Here is a 21,944-nt window from a genome sequence, read left to right as displayed (position 1 = left end):
ATCTTGTTCTCTTTCACATTAATATTTGCAGGCTTGTGAACAAGATCAATAATTCAATCGGTCAAGATCCTAATTCAAAGCAATTGGTTGGAGTTCTTGATATATATGGCTTCGAAAGTTTCAAGACAAACAGGTGCTTAACTGGTACGCTTTTGTGTATCATAACAAACCGCCATGATCTTGCCATACATTTCCGTGTGAAGCTCTTTATGTTTGTGCTGTGTTCTGGAGTTAGTTGATTTACTTGATTGGTTTTTCATTGTCTGGCCTAGTGAACAACATTATTGGATTATCTAGTTTATTTAAAATATTAAGATGGGTTGCAAATCATACTAGAATTTTATATATATTTGGTTCATATTCTAATGGAGTTCGAGGGTCATATGTTTCTTGAGACTGAAACAAAAACAAAGAAGTTTTACCCTACATTAGCAGGCAAATAACAGCAAGATAGAACCTTTATTCCAAACTTTTGGAGCATGTTCCATTTGGCAATATTAACAACCATCTTTATGGTTAACTTAGCAACTATTTTATCCACTTTAAATTCCTCCATCCAGGTATATTGAGACTGATCTTTAATCTTCTTTGCTTCTTGAACTAGTATATCCTTCTACTTGACGTTTATTGCACATGTATAAGTGATCTCAGTTGTTCTCCCTTAATTTTTGCTCACTAGCAAGCTCTAATTGTGATACGTAATTTCCAAATACATTCCTCTACTATATCATTGAAATTATGAGCCACATATTTTTCAGATATAACAGATGCATGATTGATCCTAAATAGTGGAAACGGTCGCTCCAATATATTTCTTACCATCAATCTATATCGCGTGTTTATCTCTTCTCACAAGTTTGCTTAAACTACATTTTACTTTTTTCATTTTCATTCTTTTACTATTTCTTAGTCCTTTTAGATTTCAAATCTCCCGTCTTATCTTTCAATTTTGGAGATTATCCTTCCATAGTTTTATCACCAATACTATATTATTAGTAAACAACAAACATCATGGGACTTTTATCCGCAGTATGCTTATGAGTTCACCCATAACTAATTCAGAGAGATAATGACTTAAATATTTAAGCCTCTGGCAACAAGGAATGCTTAGTCATCTTCCAATTTGCCACAACTTCTCATTAGTGGTGTGAACGAGAGCATACTTCCTTTCTGCCTTTGGCATGACAAAGTTAACACATGTGGGAAGTCTTCTATCAGGAAGATGTATGATTAAGAATCATATAGTAACATGTTGGCAAAGGTCCATATGATATTAGTTGCTTGCTTGGGAGAAACAAAAACAAATGAAAGGATAGTTTTTTACGAAAGCATATTTGAGATCATCGGAGTCTCATTTCTGGAGCATGATATTTAGTCGTCGGTATCATGTAAAGTTCCTTATGAGCCCCACTTAAAACCTGAGAATCATTTCGATATTTTGTGAGATATTTTTGCTCAAACTCTATCCTGGACATACTAACAACATACTTCCATATCCATTTCTGAATTCCTAGTTATTTGCAACAATTGGAATTAAAAGATTATATTATTCTGTTACTGGTTGTTGCCCATGCTAAGTGTGAGGTACATAAACAACAACTACAACAGAGCCTTTATCCTAAATTTCTAGGGTGACCACAGGAACCCTAGAGTGAGTTGCATGTTAATAATGTTCTTATTTACCACTGTTTTGATGAGCGAAATGTCAATATCAAGTTCATACCAGATAGGGTTAACCACATAAAAGGGTGGCCCACTGCACGAGGCTCCCACCATTGTGGACTCTGGGGAGGGTCAGATATACGCAACCTTACCCCCCTGGAGAGGCTGTTTCCGAGATTTGAACCTATGTCCTCCAGGTCACAAGGCAACAACCTTACCGTTGCGCCAAGGCTCACCCTCAGGGTTAATCACATAAGATAGAAAATTATGGGGAAGGATAAGAATCAAACATGCACACCATACGTTTGCACATACAAATGTATATCCATCCATCCATATAGACACACACGGACGCGTATATGCACAAAAAACATACTTGCATTAGTATGCATGTGCATGTATATTTGTAGATGGATGGGTAAACATATGTTCTTAGATTTAACCTGCATCACTCGAAGTTCTCAATAACAAAATATGAAGTATTTGGTTTTTTAGCATCAAGTAGACAAAAAAAATAACAACCATATGTTTGATCTTCATCTGAACACCTAAAAAGCTTACTCATCAACTTTTGTCAGGTACAAACCTTCTTAGAATTTGTAGCATCGTTGCTTGGTTGCATGTTCTTAAACATTATAAGAATCAAGGAAATTTCCCCACAAATTAGGTTCTACATTAGAGGCCCTCTCTTGTCTGTAGTTTCCTTTCCCAAGATTTTATCACCAAAACAGAGAGGATTGAGTTGTCACCCAGTCGTAGAAGGCTTTTGAGCCTTTCTAATTAAAAAATCCTCCACCACTAAGGTTCTACACTAGAGGCTCTCTCGTGTCTGTAGTTTTCTTTCCTGAGATTTTAGCACGAAAACACAGAGGATTGAGTTGACGCCCAGTTGTAAAAGTTTGTTAAACCTCTTTGATTAAGTTGTTGAAAAAAAGGATAGATGATGATTATGACAGCGATGGGTATGGTAATGAGCCATCACGCTTGTTCCTGTTGTTGTACTTTCTTAACTATATTCAAAAGGAAGTCTATTACACATCTTTCAAATTTCAATTGTTGAATTTCTGTTGGTTGTATGCTCAAATCATAAGGTAACATGTTTATTAATCTCAAGGTAGTTACTTTTGCAGCTTTGAGCAATTTTGTATCAATCTGACAAATGAAAAACTGCAACAACATTTTAATCAGGTTGGATCTTTTTCTTTCTGCATCATTCTTATGGCGAGCAGTATTGTAGAAATTCCTACAGATTGATCTGTAACTAGTTTTCTTTCTGGTTGAAACAGCATGTTTTTAAAATGGAGCAAGAGGAATATACCAAAGAAGAAATCAACTGGAGTTATATTGAGTTCATTGATAACCAGGATGTTCTTGATCTCATTGAAAAGGTTCATCTTCTATTCAACCATTATTGTATGTTATATTTGGGGGAAAAAATACAAGTTTCAGTTCTTTTAGTTTAGATATGACATCATAAAATGCTAACATGATTATAAGTCAATATAAATTGACAATATTAAGGTAGCTATTAATAAAAAATTATTTTTAATAATTGTGGGTATTTTCGTCCATAGAAATTCAAAATATAAAGATAAATATGTTAATTTGACTATTTTCATGAGCATCCAGATAAGTAACCATCTTGAAAAGAAACTTAGATTGTTTAAAAGTTATGAAAATTTGTGACCATAACAAATTTATTTTTATTTATATTTCTATTTAATATTATGCATGATACGGTGGTGGAGTCAGGACTTTTTTTGGGGTAGGGGAAAAATGCAACCGTCGTACTATACATCAATCAAATAATATAATGTATGATAGGAAGAAATTTTACCATGAAATTGACAATACACTAAATTATATCACTAAATTTATTTCGAACAATAATAAGAAGAAATAGAGCAAATTCAACTATCAAATTTATAAAATGATTTGAGATGTACATGAACATAAAATCCTCATTGCACATATCCATCTACCTTTTAATGTAAAACTTCATGAAATGGGAAGAACCCCATGTCACCATTCTACCGTTTATTGGAAAACCACAAAAATTGAAACTTTGTTTCCCTATTCTACTTGAAACACAAAATAAATAAATAATGAAAACAATATGTATCTCTCTGTGTACAGGGCTTTTTTCTATATTAGTATCCCAAATCTTAAGTGATTCAAAATGAGTCCCTCTCATTAGAGGCTGAGAATTTTCTGCCATCTTTTTATTTTTTGGTGCAATAGCATATATACTCATATGCATTCAAATCAAAACCCCAAAAATGGCTTTATAGGACAAATTGGTAAATGTTATGCAATATCAGACTTAAATCCACTGATTTTGAACCTTATTTTGGTGAATTTTGATGTTGATGTAGGTCAATTTGGTAATTTGGTCATTTCCTTGTTTTTCTAATGAACAGATAGAGAAAAACTAAACAACCCTACTACTGTTTCTATCGAAGGAAAGAAAATGCTGCAAAAATATAACAAATTCCTGCAAAAATATAATTTGGTAATTGTTCTTTCACCAAATTGTGGTTAACAATTTAGATGGTAAATATAACAAATGCACTAATTTCATAACATTGTAAAAGGTTTGAGGATGAAGTTCAAATATGAAAGATTTGGAGGACTAATTTTAGATTTGGTGAACTAATTTCAAATACAAAAGATTAGGAAGATTTGGAAAAATAATTTTAAATATGAATGATTGGCGGCTAATCTGAAATATGATAAGACTTAGGGGACTGCTATAACAAGAACCTATACTGTAAAACGTGACTTTGAATTTTGACCCACCAAACACTACTGTTCCACCAACCCAAAACATTGTTCCACTAACCCTTTTGAAGGCTATAAATAGAGAAGAGTGGTGAAGGGTTAGAGCATCGAACAGAGATTCAGAACAGAGAGAAAAAGAAAGAGAAAGTTGAAGAGAAAAAGCAAAAAGAGAGTTTTCTTTGAGTGTTCTCTTCTTTGTGTGAGTTTGATGAGATATTAGAGTGATTTCCCTTTGTAATCTTCTCTTTTTGTGATTAATGAAGTTCTTTGTTGTTCTCGTCCATGGACGTAGGTCATTCTGACCAAACCACGTTAAATCCTTGTGTGTTGTTCTCTTTGTCTTCACTGTGTTTATTCAGTGTTGTTATTATCCACTTTTGTATAGACATTTTCTGTGTCTGTGAAGCCCCCCGCTGCAAATAACTTATAAGCTATACTATTACTATATATATGTTTCTATAAAGCTAGCGGGGCCATGACCACCACTTGCTCCGCTAGCTCTGCCAAATGACATGATATATGTAAGACAGTGTATGCATGATTACTCTTTCAAGATGGGTTAAGTTTGGAATTGTGTGGTTTTTCTTAAATTCATATCCTACCCATTGTAGGTTCAGGTCAATACCATTGTAGGTTCAGGTCAATATTGGGATAAAGTCAGGACTAGTTTGTTTGTGTTAAACGTGTCTTTGAAAGTTTTTTCAACACCTACCTATCAGTTGCCTAATTCCAACTACCCTTATGTAATATTTATTAATATTTTTTGGCTATATAAGGAGGGGTTGTGTAATGGTTTAAGAGCAATCAGAACACAGAAGAATAGAGAGATAAGAGAGAGAGAGAAAGAATTTGACTCTTTCTTTGTGTGAGTCTCTTGATAGAGAGCGATCTCCTCTTTTGTAATATTCTCTTTTGTGATTAGTAAAGTTCTCTGCTGTTCTCGCCCGTGGACGTAGGTCATACTGACTGAACCACATTAAATCCTTGTGTACTATTCTCTTTGTCCACTTTTGTATAGATATCTTCTATGTCTGTGAAGCCCCTCCACTATAACAAACTGGTATCAGAGCCTGCTTAGAGTACGTATATCTGCTTATCGTATGCTTTGTGGCTACCACTAAAAGTGAATCCTCCATATCAGAAAATAAGTTAGATTATCATTTACACTTTAAAGGCATTAGATACTATTCACGAGTACCGAACTATTCAAAAATACTATTACTAGTCATACATACGGTTACTATTTATACGTACGATTATTGTTCGCAAATATGGTTACTTTTCATAAATACAATTACTGTTCTAGTTGGCTTCAAGATGTTTTTTGTGAAATACAAAGTGAAGAAATTTGAAAGGAAAAACAACTTTAGTTTGTGGAGAGTAAAAATGAGGGCTCTTTTAGTACAAGGATTGTTCTAGGTCTTGTCCGGAAAGGATAAGTTGCAGGAATCTATGCCCGATGATGAAAAAGAAGAGCTGGAGATGAAGGCGTATAGTGTCATACAGCTCTGTTTGGTCGATGAGATCTTACGGGAGGTTATAAATGAAGATACCGCCGTCGGCTTGTGGCTCAAGTTAGAGAGCTGATACATGACGAAATCTCTAACGAACAAGCTATACTTGAAGCAACGCCTCTTCACCCTTCATATGAAGGAATGTATGCGAATTAAATGCCACTTAAATGAACTTAACACTATTTTTATGGATTTAAAGAATATTGATGTTAAAATCGACGAAGAAGATTAATCACTCATCTTGTTATGTTTATTACCTCCTTCCTATGAAAATTTTGTCAATAGCATGTTATAGGGAGATGCACTTTTTTTAGAGGATGTCAAATCAGCTTTACATTCAAAAAAATTAAGACAGAAAGTGTCTGTCGTAGGAGAAGAGGATCAAGCCGAAGGCTTGTTCGCTCGTGATCGTCCTGAAAAGGGTATTAGTGGTAGAGGCAAGTTTAGAAATATGTCTAGATCAAAGTCCAGACCAAGAGAAAATATTGAACGTTATTACTGTCACAAATATGTGCATATAAAACCTAATTGTCCAGCGCTCAAAGCAAATGATAATTCACAGTCGAAGTCTGGGGAGGTGAAACCTTCAGTTACCACTGTAACTGAAGAGTCTTCTAGTTCACATAAAGTTCTTTCAGTTAGTGTTAATACTCATTCACAAGATGTGTGGGTTCTTGATTCGGGTTGTTCCTATCATATATGTCCGCATAAGGATTGGTTTGTCACATATCAGTCTATCGATGGTAGGAATGTCTTGTTGGAAAATAACATGTCTTGCAAGACTGTTGGTATCGGATCAATTAAGATTAGAACCCATGATGGTATTATTAGAATATTGAGCAATGTCCGTCATATTCCAGAGTTAAAAAAGAACCTCATTTTTTTAGACATCCTTGACTCAAATGGTTTTAAGTTTTCGGCTGAAGGTGGAGTTTTGAGAGTAAGTAAATGCTCTTTTGTTGTGATGAAAGGAAAGAAGATAAATACCATCTATATCCTTGAAGGCAGTACAGTGATAGGTGCTGCAGTAGTGTCATCCTCAGAGAATTCAGATTCAGACACTACATGTTTGTGACACATGCGGTTAGGGCATATGAGTGAGAGAGGATTGGATGTATTGAGCAAATGCTTTGTGGTCAGAAAATTAGTAAACTAGATTTTTGTGAACATTGTGTTTTCGGTGAACATCATGGAGTATCCTTTAGTACCGGTGTCCACAAAACCAAGGATACTTTAGATTATATTCATTCAGATGTTTGGGGTCCTCAGGTTCCATCGAAAGGTGGAGCTCATTTTCTGCTAACATTGATTGATGATTATTGTAGAAAAGTTTGGGTGTATCCTTTGAAGCATAAGAATGATGTGTTTGCAACCTTCAAGCTATGAAATGTTATGATTAAGAAACAAACAGGAAAGAAAGTGAAGCGTCTCAAAACCGACAATAAGATAGAGTTTTGTTCTATAGAGTTCGACCAGTTCTGCAAGAATGAAGATATTGTACGCCATCATATAGTCCAACATACATCACAGTAAAATAGAGTTACAAAAAGGATAAACATAATACTTTTAGAGAGAGCTCGGTGCATGTTCTCTAATGTCGGTTTGTCAAAAGACTTTTGGACCGAGACAGTCAATACAGCTTGTTATTTGATAAACAGATCTCCTTCTACAACAATTGATTTCAAGACTCCAGAAGAGGTATGGTCTGATGCCCCTGCTAATTACTCTCATTTAAGAGTATTTGGTTGCTCTATTTATTTTCATGTTAATGATGGTAAGCTTGAACCTAGAGCAAAGAAAGCTATCTTTCTAGGATATGCTACTGGGGTGAAGGGATATAGATTGTGATGTTCTGATTCTAAATCACCTAAGTTTATTATTAGTAGGGATGTCACTTTTGATGAGAAATCCATGCTTCACCCGATAAAGGATTTTGTTATTGACACTATATGTACTAACAAGGAGTCTAGCAAGTGGGTGGAGCTAGAGAGCTCAGTTTCAAAGAGAGTGCTTGAGGGCGTTCATGTTGAACCAATTGATACTGCGAAAGGTTCAATTTTAGATGCTGATACACCACAAGAGCAACAATATAATATTGCCATCGGGAGAACAAAAAGGCAGATCCGACCTCCTCAACGCTACGCAGACATGCTTGCTTATGCTTTGAGTATAGCAGAATCGATTGAGATTCCAGAACCTTCTACCTATAAGGAGGTTATTAGTGACAATGAGGCTGCAAATTAGACTATTGTGATGACTGAAGAGATGAAATCTCTTCACAAGAATCAGACATAGGAGCTAGTGAAGCCATCAAGGGGAGAGAAGATCGTTGGCTATAAATGGGTCTTCAAGAAGAAAGAAGGAGCTCCGGATACAGATTTTGTAAGGCATAATACACGCTTGGTAGTTAAAAGCTACAGTCAGACCGAAGGTGTGGACTTCAATGAAGTATTCTCTCCAGTTGTAAAACACACCTCAATCTACGTGTTGCTTGTCATGGTTGCTCATTTTAATTTGGAGCTTGAGCAATTTGGTGTGAAGATAGCTTTTCTACATGACGAGCTTGAGGAGCAAATCTTTATGTATCAGCCAGATGAGTTCATTGTTGAAGGTAAAGAAGACCATGTGTGCAGGTAGAAGAAATCTCTTTATGGGTTGAAATAGTCTCCGAGGCAGTGGTATTTGAGATTTGATACTTTCATGTTTGATCATGGTTACTTTAGGAGTAAATATGATAGTTGTGTTTATCATAAAAAGCTCAATGATGATTTTTTTGTGTATTTATTTTTGTATGTCGATGACATGTTAATTGCAGCTAAAGATATGTCAAAAATCAAGGAGTTAAAATCTCAACTCAAACATGAGTTTGAGATGAAAGACTTGAGAGCAGGAAAGAAGATTTTAAGGATGGAGATCCACAGGAACAGGCGAGAAGGAAGTTTATTCCTATCTCAGGAGAAATACATCAAGAAGGTGTTGGAAAGATTTGACATGCTTGATGGCAAGCCTGTGAAGACTCCACTTGCTACTCATTTTTATCTTTTAGCATATTTGTCACCTCAGACTGAGGAGGAGGAGCAGTACATGTCTTGTGTTCCTTATGCGAGTGCAGTTGGAAGCATCATATATGCGATGGTCTGCACCCGTCCAGATATTTTACATGCAGTCAGTGTTGTGAGTCGGTACATGGATAAGTCCGGAAAGGTCCATTGGCAGGATGTGAAATGGATACTTAGATATTTGAGAGGATCTGCTAATATTGATTTGTATTTTGGCAGGAACACAGACTCAGATTGCAAAATACTTGGCTATTTTGATTCAGATTATGCGGGTGATTTGGATAAGAGACGATCCCTAACAGGTTATATATTCTCTTCAGATAGTGCCATAAGTTGAAAGACGATTCTACAGTTGACGGTTGCTTAATCTACCACAGAGACAGAGTATATAGCAATGACAGAAACAGTGAAAGAAGCTATTTGGTTGAGAGGTTTGGTTGAAGATCTCGGCTTACACTAAGGTGTTACTACGGTATTTTGTGACAGTCAGAGTGCTATACATTTTACGAAGCATCAGATGTATAATGAAAGAACCAAACATATAGATATCAAGTATCATTTTATCAGAGAAGTTAAAGTCATCAGGATTAAGAAAATTAGTACTGTAGATAATCCAGCAGGTATGCTGACAAAGCCCGTACCTTCGCGTAAGTTCGAGCATTGTTTAGAATTGCTTGGGGTTCGACAAAACGAAGGTTAAGCCCGTAAGAGGCTTTTGGCGAGACAGCAAGAGTAAAGAAAAGATCTTCATTTTTAAAGTCAATGTGGAGATTTGTTAAACGTGCCTTTAAAAGTTTTTTCAACACCCACCAACCAGCTGCCTAATTCTAACTACCCTTATATAATATTTTATTAATATTTTTTGGCTATATAATGAGGGGTTGTGTAATGGTTTAAGAGCAATCAGAACGTAGAAGAATAGAGAGATAAGAGAGAGAGAGAGAGAGAGAAGAGAGAAGAGAGAAAGAATTTGACTCTTTCTTTGTGTGAGTCTCTAGATAGTGATCTCCTCTTTTGTAATCTTTTCTTTTGTGATTAGTAAAGTTCTCTGCTGTTCTCGCCCGTGAACGTAGGTAATACTGACCGAGTCACGTTAAATCCTTGTGTACTGTTTTCTTTGTCCACTCTTGTATAAACATCTTCTGTGTCTGTGAAGCCCCATCCGCTGCAACAATTTGACCCATAGCCAACATCAAAATTCTACTTTGGTTAGAACTTCAATTGAAACCTTACCCATGAGTACCAAAGACCGCTTTGAAATCAGCTAAAAATCCCTGGCCTAACAAAACTAGCTTAAAACTATCAATTAATGCAAGCATATCCCTTTAAGGTATCCACTTTGATGCTAGTTTAGTTAAAACATATATAACTCTTCTTCTTAAAACTGTCATAGCTTTAATAAATTGCGATTTTATATGTAATATGTTGCCAAAGCTGAACAATTTTTTAACCCGTGAACTCACCATTGTTACAATTTTTTACATTACTAATTATTAAATAAAACAAGGACATGCTTGCTAAATAGTTCAAAAAAAGGGGGAGTTGTCAATAAAACCTGGAGAAATATGTTATTTCTCGAAAACAAATAAGCGTGCATGTATATATTTATTTATGTGTGTACCTTTGTGTGCATGTGCGCGTGTTTGTGTGCTTGCATGCTCACTGTTTAAATATCTAATGTTATAGTCAATACTCTCCAATGATGTTTCTTGTCTTAATGTTTCAACATTGACTTCCAGAAACCGGGTGGCATCATCGCGCTTTTGGATGAGACCTGGTATGTATAACTGTTGATCATCAGTTTCTTTTTATGCATATGATATGCAATGGTGGTCAAATTCCAACCATTCACTGAGGTTTTTCTTTTTTCCTTCTAGTGTATTACCAAGATCAACAAATGAAACGTTTGCTCAGAAGCTATATCAGACTTTTAAAGACAACAAACGCTTCAGCAAACCAAAACTGGCACGATCTGACTTTACCATCTGCCACTATGCTGGTGATGTACGAATTATTTCATCATGACGCCTCATGAACTTTTCCTTTGAGATAATGATGCCTCATAAACTTTGCTACTTCCATCTGAAAAGTGAAGTTGGTGCACTATTTTTGTAATTTCAGGTCACATATCAAACAGAACTGTTCTTGGACAAGAACAAAGATTATGTTGTTGCAGAGCATCAATCTGTTTTAAATGCTTCCAAGTGCTCCTTTGTATCCAATCTATTCCCGCCTCCTTCCAACGATTCATCCAAATCTTCAAAGTTTTCATCAATAGGTTCAAGATTTAAGGTATGATCTATATACTTCCATGTTAATTCATAACATGAATGCTATTCCTAAAATGATTGTGAGATATTGTTAATGCGTGTAGCAACAATTGCAATCTCTCCTTGAAACTCTAAATGCGACAGAGCCACACTACATTCGCTGTGTTAAACCAAATAATTTGCTGAAGCCATCAATTTTTGAGAATAATAATGTTCTTCAACAACTTCGATGTGGGGTGAGATTCTTTTCCCTTGTTTTATAGATTATTGCCAGTCAGCTGTATGAAACAAACTCATGTATGTCGATGTCTCCTTTGGTTTTCTGTAATTTAGGGTGTGATGGAGGCAATTAGGATAAGCTGTGCTGGGTATCCAACGAGACGGTCATATGATGAATTCATAGACCGGTTTGGCATCCTCTTACCTAATGCAGTCAAAGGAAGGTACAGTTTGGTAAAATGAGCAGCTGAATGGATTTTGTTGTGCTATGTCTTAGAACATATTAATATGCCTCTTGTGACAGTTCTTTTTTCCTTGTGTAATTTCTTCTTCTTCTTTTCTCTTTTTCTTTTTCATGTTAATCCTTGTGGCAGTTCTGATGATGTCACTGTTTCAAAGAAGCTGCTGGAAGCAGCTGAACTTGAAGGCTATCAGGTAAGTGTTATAAAAAAGACAACATTCATTGACTTATTTGTTACAATCAGGTTGCGACTAATAGTACAATAAGGTAAAAGATAGTTTCTAAATTTTTTATATTTGCTGCTTTATGTCGAGTGATGAAGAACAAATTTAATGAAGAACTGATTGGAAATTTAAAAAACAAAGTTTCTTATGTATGTATGTACGCACTATCACTCACGGGTGGTGTATTGGTCTGTAAAGTTTGTTCAAATGATTTAAAGTCTGAACCCTCTAATATAATGGTCCTATAAATATTGATGCTCACTTTTCTGCTAATCTCTCACTTGTTTGATGCTCCATTTTAACTTTGATTACTTTATTTCTTCTGCTTTCTTCAGTTGGATGCCTGACATAATTTGGTGATTAACCTATAATTTAAAAGAACCAAATGCATCTAACAAGGATGACAGAGCCTAAATTCTAAACTCTTTGTGGTTAGCTTCACAAACTATTTTCCTCCTAAAAGCTCACTTATGGAATATACTTGCATACTATCTCCTATTAAGTATTCTTGGAATGAGTAGTGTTGACATATTTTATCTGAGCATGCTACTCTTCTGACAGAACAGGAGGTAATAGTTGATGCTGACTTTAGTTTGTCTATTGCATTTAACCTGCAGAAGGTTGGAGTTTTAGTCTGTTTAAGCTTATTAGAGGAGACTTTTTCAAATGGGTCCAGGAGAAGGTTTATGAACTTCATACTAAGAGCAACTCCAATGGCGAGGCTGCAAAATGCAGCCTCCCCAAAGTATATTCTTGGGCATATGCTTTTTTAGAGGGGGGCACTCCAACCACCCCCTCTATATGAAGCTCTATTTGTATTTTCAATTGATTTCTTTTATACTACTTTAAATAGATTTGAAAATATAAAAAATATAAAATGCTAAAAAATTATATGAATTAATTTAAAATATAAAATATATTATAAATTAATACTAAAAGTATAATATATAATATACTCATTATTTAAATAAAATTAATTATCTTTAATAAATTGATAATTAGACATAGATAAGAGCCTTTAAATTTTAAAAAGCAGAAAATATAGCATAATATTTAGAACAACCTTCACAGCTACTCCGAATGATGAAATTTTATATATTACATTCAGCGACATTACATAGAAAAATAAAGTACATGAAAAAAAACTAAAAATCGGGCAGGCCATTTCCTCCATATCCACCGCTTCTGTAGTCAGGTATTCCGTATTGACTTCCTGCATAACTATATTCAGGATTAGGAATATCAGATGAAGAACCTCCGGTTGTGTTTCTATTTAAAATCTCTTGTTTTTTAATTCGAAAATACTCGCGTTCCGAAGGATCAGTAATAGTATCAAGATTAATCAACATAATCTTACTTTCCTGGTGTTCCCTTTGAATATCTAATTTTTTCTTTTCGTTTTCGGCCCTTAACAACATAATCTGGTGCATTGCTATTCTATCATTTTCTCGTTGTCCATGACTTTTTTTTAAAATATCGACAATTTCTTGATTGCTTTTATTGAGAGTTTCCAAGTCGAGGTTCTTTTCAGTTGCCTGTCGCCTCCTCATCTTCTCTTTCTTCCTTCCTGTCGGTCGACCTGTTATAATATCTTCGTCATTATGAGTATATTTCTCATTATCGTCATTTAAGTCGACGACAGGAGAACTTGAATCTGATCCCTGGGATGAGCGGGACTTTGAAGTTTTGGAAGTTGCAGGCGATCTGACACTTATATTTGTCCATTTCTCTGCATCTTTTAAAATTGACCAAACATGATCAAATAGAAACACCTTTCGCTCTTCTGGATCTTCTGCAAATATTATCCTAGCACGTTTAATCTACCACAAGAGAGGAAGAAACATTTATTAATAACATGATGGTAGATGATAATCAAGATTTATGTTATTCAAAATACTTACAATGTCAAGCTCAGAAGCACCGCTTGGATTTAAGCGCTCGACTTGTCGAATACATCATCGAAATTTAGTGATGGCCTTCATAATTAATTGCATTCGGCATGAAAGAGACTTTGGAGTCCTTTGAGTATTACAAATATTGGAAATCCTTTCATGAAATAAACAGAAATTCGTTCCCACAGCTTGTCCTTCTTTTGATTAGAACCCATGACTGGATCTTGAGAAATTTCGAGCCACGTGACGCATAAAATTTGGTCTTCTTCTTATAAAAAAGATTTTTCGTGACTAGATGCCATAATCTAAGGAGGAATGTAAAGAGTTATGAATATAGAATAAGAAGAGTTATGGTGGAAGATGCCATAATCTAAGGAGGAATGTAAAGAGTTATGAATATAGAATAAGAAGAGTTATGGTGGAGATATGAAAATTGTGCAAGTATTATATAGGTGAATATAGAATAAGAAGAGTTATGGTGGAGATATGAAAATTGTGCAAGTATTATATAGGGATCAGATGTTGGGAGTCTCCAACACCAGGAGAACCCAATGTGGGGAGTTTCCAACATAAAAGGAATCCAATGTGGAGGTGAGAAGCCAATGCTGAAAAGAATCCAATGTGGGGAGTCTCTAACACGAAAGAAATCCAATGTGGGAAGTCTCCAACACCAGGAATCTAATGTGAGGAGTCTCCAACAAGAAAGGAATCCAATGCAGGGAGTCTCCAACACTAGGAGAATCCAATGTGGGGAGTCTCCAACACAAAAGGAATTCAATGTGGGGGTGAGAAGCTAATGCTGAAAAGAATCCAATGTGGGGAGTCTCCAACACGAAAGGAGTCCAATGTGGGGGGTGAGAAGCTAATGCTGAAAAGAATCCAATGTGGGGAGTCATATTATATAATGACATTACATCCATCTCTAAATAACTCACAACTTATATGATTATTTCTATAAATAACTTCTTCATCAATGAACTATGGAGTCGGACCGTCACATCTACCTTCTTCTTCTTCTTCTTCTTCTGACGACGAAATATTTTCTCAGTACATTAAAGATTGGGAGGAAGATATGACACAATGGGAGAAGGAAGATGAACTCTTAGCTCGCGTACATGCCTCTAATAATAAAATAATGACTTATCTCTCTCAAGTGGCAGAGCGACCAAAGCGTATTGGCTCAGTTCCTGGTCATTTGGTGATCAATCGCGGGAGGGAAGAAGGTAATTCTCGACTTTACCATGACTATTTTTCTGATAACCCTACATATGGTGCAAACCTATTCCGTAGAAGGTTCCGGATGCATATGAGTTTATTCCTTCGTATAGTCGAAGCGGTACGTGAGCATGACAACTTCTTCGTACAGAAGATGGATGGTGTCGGCAAACTTGGGCTATCAACTTTACAAAAAGTTACATCGGCATTTCGCATGTTGGCGTATGGAACATCAGCAGATAGTATTGACGAATATGTTAGGATCGGTGAGTCAACTGCAATTGTATGTTTAAAGAGATTTTACAGAGCAATTGTAAAAGTATATGGAGATGAATATCTGAGGACCCCCAATGTCGACGATGTTGCAAGGTTATTGCAAAAGGGCGAAGAAAGAGGTTTTCCAGGAATGTTAGGAAGTCTAAACTGTATGCATTGGCAATGGAAAAATTATCCAACAGCATGGGTAGGACAATACTCAGGTCGTCATGGAGGTCCAACCATTATTCTTGAGGCAGTAGCATCATATGATTTATGGATATGGCATGCATACTTTGGCTTACCAGGATCCAATAACGATATTAATGTATTGCAGTCGTCTAATTTGTTCGATAATCTATCACAAGGTATTGCTCCTCCTACTCATTATACAATTCAAGAAAAAAATTATGATATCGGTTATTATTTGGCCGATTGCATATATCCGAAATGGCCAACACTTGTTCAAACCATTTCTAATTCCGATGATAAAAAGAAACAATATTTTACAATGATGCAAGAAGCATGTCGAAAAGATGTTGAGCGGGCATTCGGTGTTCTCCAATCACGATTTGCTATCATCAAGGGGCCAGCCCGTTTTTGGGATAAACGAACTCTGCATGATATCATGACTGCTTGTATTATAATGCACAATATGATTGTCGAAGATGAACGCGACGAGCAAGAAGATGTTGTCATTTCAACTCCACAATCAATTCCGAATGCTGAAAATATGGAGATAACGGAAGTTGAACGATTCCAACGGTTTCTTGCTCGACATAAGAGGTTGAAAAACAAAGAAGCTCATTTTGCACTTCGAAATGCATTGATTGAACATTTGTGGGAAAGACATGAAAATGAAGCGATGTAACTTTTTTTACTAATGAAATAATGACTTTTTCATTTTTAATTACTTGGTTCTTAAAATTTTATATTTCAATTAATATTATTCAATATTAGTCTCATTTTGAAGGTATCGACAAAACATTTCCAACTGTAAAACTTTTATTTAAAAATAATTAGTAGAAATAAACTTATGTTGATTTTAAGTTGAATATCTAAAAATAATTAGTTAGTTAGAAGGGTAATATTGTTATTTTTTAGGGGGAATAGTGAAATGGAGGGGGCTACATATTTGGAGCAAAAACTCCAAATATGCAGCCGGGTGGGATTTTTTTGCAGCCGAGCTCCAAAATTTGGAGCTCGGTTGGATGCCAACCGGGCTGCATTTTGGAGAAATGCAGCCCGGTTGGAGCTGCTCTAATATGACATTCAATTGTCACTGTAGTGAATAAATATAAGTGCTGTCTTAATTTGGTGAATGGTGTGGGGGAATTATAGTCACTGTAGCAACACTCATCATTGAAGTATAGTGTTGGTGTGGACTATTTTTTAATGGTTTACATGCTTCATATGTTGCACCATATAGTTGATTGATGACATGGTTTTTATTTTTGTTTTTCTAGCTAGGGAAAACAAAGGTTTTTCTTCGGGCTGGTCAGATGGCTGAACTGGATGCTCTTAGGAATGCTGTGTTGGGAAGATCGGCTAGCATCATTCAAAGAAAATTCTGCTCCTATTATGCTCGAAAACGTTTCATTTTAATGCAAAAATCAGCTATACAGCTTCAAGCTGTATGCAGAGGTAATTTGTTCTAGCAACGATCATGCTGGCTGTCATTGCTGTCATTAATATTCCACTGCCATTGTCTAGCTAATAGTAACTATATCTGAAATAATTTTTCTTTTGAAGGACAACTTGCACGGGATCTTTATGAAAATATGTGCAGACAAGCTGCATCTTTGAGGATCCAAACATATTTCCGTATGCATTTTTCAAGGAAAACTTACAAAGATCTGTATTTTTCATCCATTGTTATTCAAACTGGATTTCGTGGGATGGCTGCTCGTAAAGAACTTTACTTGAGGCGTCAAAGAATAGCTGCAATTACCATTCAGGTATATAAATTCGTCTTTTGTGGACACTTGTACAAATTATCGATTGCACATTAACAAGAAGCTAGCAGAAGTAGTGAATACTATTAGGAAACTATGACCATAACTTTTGTTGCTGCCTATTCTTGAAATACAAAATTATGAACAGTTAGAAGAAAAGCAGATGGTTTATCTATGTCCCCCCGCCCTGCCACCCACCCACCCACCAAAAAAAGAAAAAACTACTTTTGGTGATCCTCTCAAGTTCGAGATGCTTGATCAGTACGTACATTTTCTATGTTGCACATGCCTCTTACTTATTCATGGCATGCTTTTCCAGAGTTGTTGCCGTCGGTACCTGGCACAATTACATTATTCTAAGATAAGAAAATCAGCAATCACTACACAATGTGCTTGGAGAGGAAGGATTGCTAGAAAAGAGTTACGAAAGCTTAAAATGGTAAGCTTTGTTTTGATAATTTCTTTTTTTTTCAATTAACAGTCTCTTTTTGGTGTCTTTTAAGAGTTTCAGATCTTTATCTAAAAGTGCAAAGGAAATTGTCAAGGCACTCTAGGTCTGATTAAAATGTCCGCCGTGGCCCCATTTTATGTATATCTATGTGTGACCTTCACTTTGGGATAAAGGCTTTGTTGTTGTTGTTGTATGCGTGACCTTCACTTTTTGTTTCTATTTTTGGCAGTCATGCTTTGCCCTTTAAGTGGTATTTCGGTGATGAGATACTCATTCATAGAAATGAACTCTCAGTTAATTATCTAGCCTGTTCATTTTCTTTGCTCTTATCTTCAGGCGGCAAAAGAAACCGGTGCTCTCCAAGCTGCCAAAACTATGTTGGAGAAACAAGTGGAGGAACTTACATGGCGGCTACAGCTGGAGAAGCGCATCAGGGTATATACACCTCTTGTTATTCTTGTCTATAGTCATCCCTTCATTTCTTAGCTTGTATTCTACCGTTAAGTGGAAGAAGTTGTAATTGATATTGATAGTAACTAGTATGAGTCATGAGTGTGATTTGAAAGTGTAGATGGGTGAGGACTTCCTCTTTTCTCTAGCTGCAATCTCATTAAAACTCACTTACACAGGAAACAGACACTAAGCAGAGCTAGGCAGTCTATCGATTTGGCTATCAATCATCTACCAGCCTTTCACCTGTACTAGGAGAGAAGTGAATGTAGAAATGAACAGTTCTACTTAACACCTTCTTAACATACAATACAAAGTTCCCTTAGCCATGCCGTGACCATTACTATGTCAATGGAGTCAAGAAAGCACTCATACATAGCAAGTCCAAGAGTAGGATTATTACGCCCCCCTTACCTTTTTCGTACATATGGATTTCACCACTTAAAAAGTTCAGTCCCTCCATTCAATTAGCGTTTAAAGTTAGTTGACGCCTTTCACAGACTGTCTACGGATCCATCCCCAGATTTGGGTTAATCTGAGCTCCCTGGCGGCTCAGTCACAAGCACCTTTCTATCTTTTTTAAAATATTACTTATAGCAGAAGTCGGGAGTCAATTCTAGTTGTCACGAGCAAGAACTTTGTTGCTCACTGGTTACCATGAATTTAGGGTCGCACTATGAAGTTTGCCTTATACCTTGATAAAGCAAAGTTGCTCAAAGGTTTCAGAGCAAGGAGCATATGTTGCTCACGATGGGAGAACATCAAAGCGAATGTAATTTATTTATTTTTCTGAATTTATTACTTGTGCCCTTTCAATTTTATACTGACTAGTTTCAACACATCACATCCCTCCCTCCCTCTCCCATCTTTTCCTGCCCCCTACGATATTTGCTTTATTCATGAAAAGAGGCTAAGAAAAATACTAACAATTTATAATTATTTTCCATATATTTATTCCAAGCCTTGTGGTCTAATGTGTATATCATTTACGAGATTTACTGATGACTCATAGAACAAGAGTTGCTTGCAGCATATGTTGATTCTTAGATCAGGTTCTCGAAACTAGATGTCTTCAATTTTTAGGTTTGTTCAACTATTACAAGTTGATGACAATCTCCCATATAGTTCAAGAACCCGTCAGGTGGGTTGAGGATTACCTTATGTGCTTTGTTTATCATCTTCTTAAGGCAATTTCTCTATTTATTATTTATTAGGCTGACATGGAGGAAGCTAAAACACAAGAAAATGCAAAGTTGCAGTCTTCGCTGCAGGAGACGCTACTGCAGTTTAAAGAAACTAAAGACCTGCTGGTAAAGGAGCGAGAGGCTGCTAAAAAGGCTGCTGAAGAAGCTGTTCCCATCATAAAAGAGCTCCCTGTTGTTGATACAGCTTTGATTGATCAAATCACTGCTGAAAATGAAAAGCTTAAGGTGAGCCTGATATAATGTTTTTTTCTCTGTCATCATCATGAGGACAAGAGTAAGCATCTGAGCTGTGACTGCTGCTATCATCTAGAGGAACATGGGTTTGGAGGGTCATTATTTATGCATGTGAAAATTGTCTAAGCCGGTGAGTTAGATAATGCACCAATTCAGCTAATCTTATATAACTTCATCCTCCATGACAATGTTGCAGGATTTGGTGAGTTCTCTTGAAAAGAAGATTGATGAAACTGAGAAAAAGTATGAAGAGACATCCAAAGTTAGTGAAGAAAGGCTTAAGCAGGCTTTGGAGGCTGAATCAAAGATACGCGACCTGAGCAGTGCGATGCAAAGGTTATTTTATTCTCTTGCCCAAACTTAAACTTTTATGATCAATTATCATTGCCATATTACAGTCACTGTTAGTTTCTACATATTCTAAATATGAATACTGAATATATAATCATTTACATATTCTTTTTCTTGAACAATTGAATCTTTACTTATCGCAGGCTTCAAGAAAAATTATCTAATTTGGAAACTGAAGATAGAATTCTTCGGCAACGCATGTCTGCACATTTATCACATGCACCTTCTGGAAAAAATGTGATTCTTATTATTATTTGTTAACCTTTTTACTCTTCTTCTCTGTGTGCCTTTCATGCCTATTGACTTTTGACTTCTGCAGAATTTGGAGAATGGTCATCATCTTGCTGATGAACATAAGGTTTGAAACTTGCATCCAATATTGTATTCTGACTTTTGATTTAACACACACATATAACAATTATGTGGATCCTATTCTGCATCATGTTAATTCTATTTTTTGCAGGATCCTCATAGTGCACCTCCTGCTACTAAGAGTTATGGAAAATCTGATTCTAGGTTGAGGAGATCCCATGTTGATTCACAACCTGTATGTTTTAGACAGTATCTGTGCAAAGTCATTTCAGTGGTGTATAATGCTTTTGGATTATAAATGTTTTGTTTTTCTGTTAGGTGTTTTCTACACCGGAGAATGTTGATGCCCTTCTCAATTGTGTTGTTCAAAATATTGGGTTTAGTGAAGGAAAACCAGTGGCTGCAATTACCATATACAAATGTCTGCTTCATTGGAGGTCCTTTGAAGCTGAAAGAACTAGTGTATTTGATCGACTTATTCAGATGATTGGTTCTGAGATTGAGGTATTATGCCATTCCCTCCTCCTGGCTAATATAAGCTTATCCTAGTTTAAGCTTCCTTATCAAAGGGAAGTGACCTATCACTGGTCATTTTCGCTTCATTGTGTTTCTTAAACTTGTAATTGTGATTGGGTAAACATGATTTATCATTTTACACACACGTTTACATACCCCTTGTCAGTATACTTTTAATTGACATTGTTTACCTACTAGTCTCTCACAAAATGTGTCAGGAGAATGTCCTTTCATTTCGTTTTTGGGTTTCCTCCAAAAAGAAGTGTAACATGGTTATAAGCAAAAGGATTTGAATAACTTGACTTTCATTCATAGTATGTATACAATTGCAATAATACTGTGATCTGCCATGGTGAATTATGGGTTGAAAATTCTTTGTTTTTCCCTCTTGTGATCAGCAGGAGGAAATGAACGACCATCTTTCTTATTGGCTGTCAAATGCATCTACTTTACTGTTCATACTGCAGAAAAGTGTTAAAGCTGCAGGTATTGGGAGACCTCCCCAACCGACATCACTGTTTGGGAGAATGACTCAAGTATGTGATAACCTTGTAACAACAGAATTCTTTTCCTCTCGAAAGCATTCATGTGTACTTCATTCTCTACAACTGAATATGCACCATGTTATGAAATTTTCTTATAGAGCTTCCGAATGTCTTCATCTTCAAACCTTCCTTTTGATGCTCTGAGCGTTGTACGCCATGTTGAAGCCAAGTACCCTGCTTTGCTTTTCAAAGAACAGCTCACAGCTTATGTGGAGAAGATATTCGGAATGATCCGTGATAATACAAAAAAGGAGATTGCTCCCTTAATTTCTCTCTGTATTCAGGTATGAATGGCATCATGGTCTAGTACAACTTTCCTGGAGAATTAAGTTCACGCTGCATCAAAATTAAAAAAATATTAATCTAAGGTGGTTGGAGAAAGTGATCCTACCTTGCAAGATGAGTTGGAGCTGAATGCTACTTGCATTTTTTGTTTGTCTGTGTGTGCTTTGTTCATGATTTTGATTACTTTATTCTTTGGTATTTAGATTGTGCATCTGAAAATTGATATACTTTTTTTTGGGGCACTTGATAAAGTTTCTTACCCATGATTATTGCAAAATGTTCTGTATATGGTGCTAGTTGCTTTAAAT

At 35.9% G+C, this 21,944-nt stretch overlaps 1 protein-coding gene across 2 annotated transcripts in view; it reads left to right on the top strand.

Annotated features, from left to right (window-relative positions):
- LOC109850692 (myosin-6-like) overlaps positions 1–21,944 on the top strand; it is a 39,691-nt gene that overhangs the window by 6,151 nt on the left and 11,596 nt on the right. The window contains exons 11-31 of one of the 2 annotated variants that reach the window (XM_020420757.1): positions 32–133; positions 2,793–2,850; positions 2,949–3,050; positions 10,756–10,793; positions 10,894–11,020; positions 11,138–11,308; positions 11,391–11,522; positions 11,620–11,729; positions 11,880–11,940; positions 16,799–16,976; positions 17,085–17,290; positions 17,607–17,726; positions 18,075–18,173; positions 19,403–19,618; positions 19,824–19,963; positions 20,122–20,215; positions 20,298–20,336; positions 20,442–20,525; positions 20,609–20,794; positions 21,208–21,342; positions 21,450–21,635. In XM_020420757.1, the coding sequence (XP_020276346.1) occupies positions 32–133; positions 2,793–2,850; positions 2,949–3,050; positions 10,756–10,793; positions 10,894–11,020; positions 11,138–11,308; positions 11,391–11,522; positions 11,620–11,729; positions 11,880–11,940; positions 16,799–16,976; positions 17,085–17,290; positions 17,607–17,726; positions 18,075–18,173; positions 19,403–19,618; positions 19,824–19,963; positions 20,122–20,215; positions 20,298–20,336; positions 20,442–20,525; positions 20,609–20,794; positions 21,208–21,342; positions 21,450–21,635 (2,584 nt within the window). Of the gene's footprint in view, positions 1–31; positions 134–2,792; positions 2,851–2,948; positions 3,051–10,755; positions 10,794–10,893; positions 11,021–11,137; positions 11,309–11,390; positions 11,523–11,619; positions 11,730–11,879; positions 11,941–16,798; positions 16,977–17,084; positions 17,291–17,606; positions 17,727–18,074; positions 18,174–19,402; positions 19,619–19,823; positions 19,964–20,121; positions 20,216–20,297; positions 20,337–20,441; positions 20,526–20,608; positions 20,795–21,204; positions 21,343–21,449; positions 21,636–21,944 lie in introns of both variants that reach the window. The other variant, XM_020420751.1, reaches the window with a different exon arrangement.

This window comes from Asparagus officinalis, chromosome 1 (assembly GCF_001876935.1).
Source record: "Asparagus officinalis chromosome 1, Aspof.V1, whole genome shotgun sequence".
Lineage (NCBI taxonomy): Eukaryota > Viridiplantae > Streptophyta > Magnoliopsida > Asparagales > Asparagaceae > Asparagus > Asparagus officinalis.
This window is presented reverse-complemented; position numbering and strand designations above follow the sequence as displayed.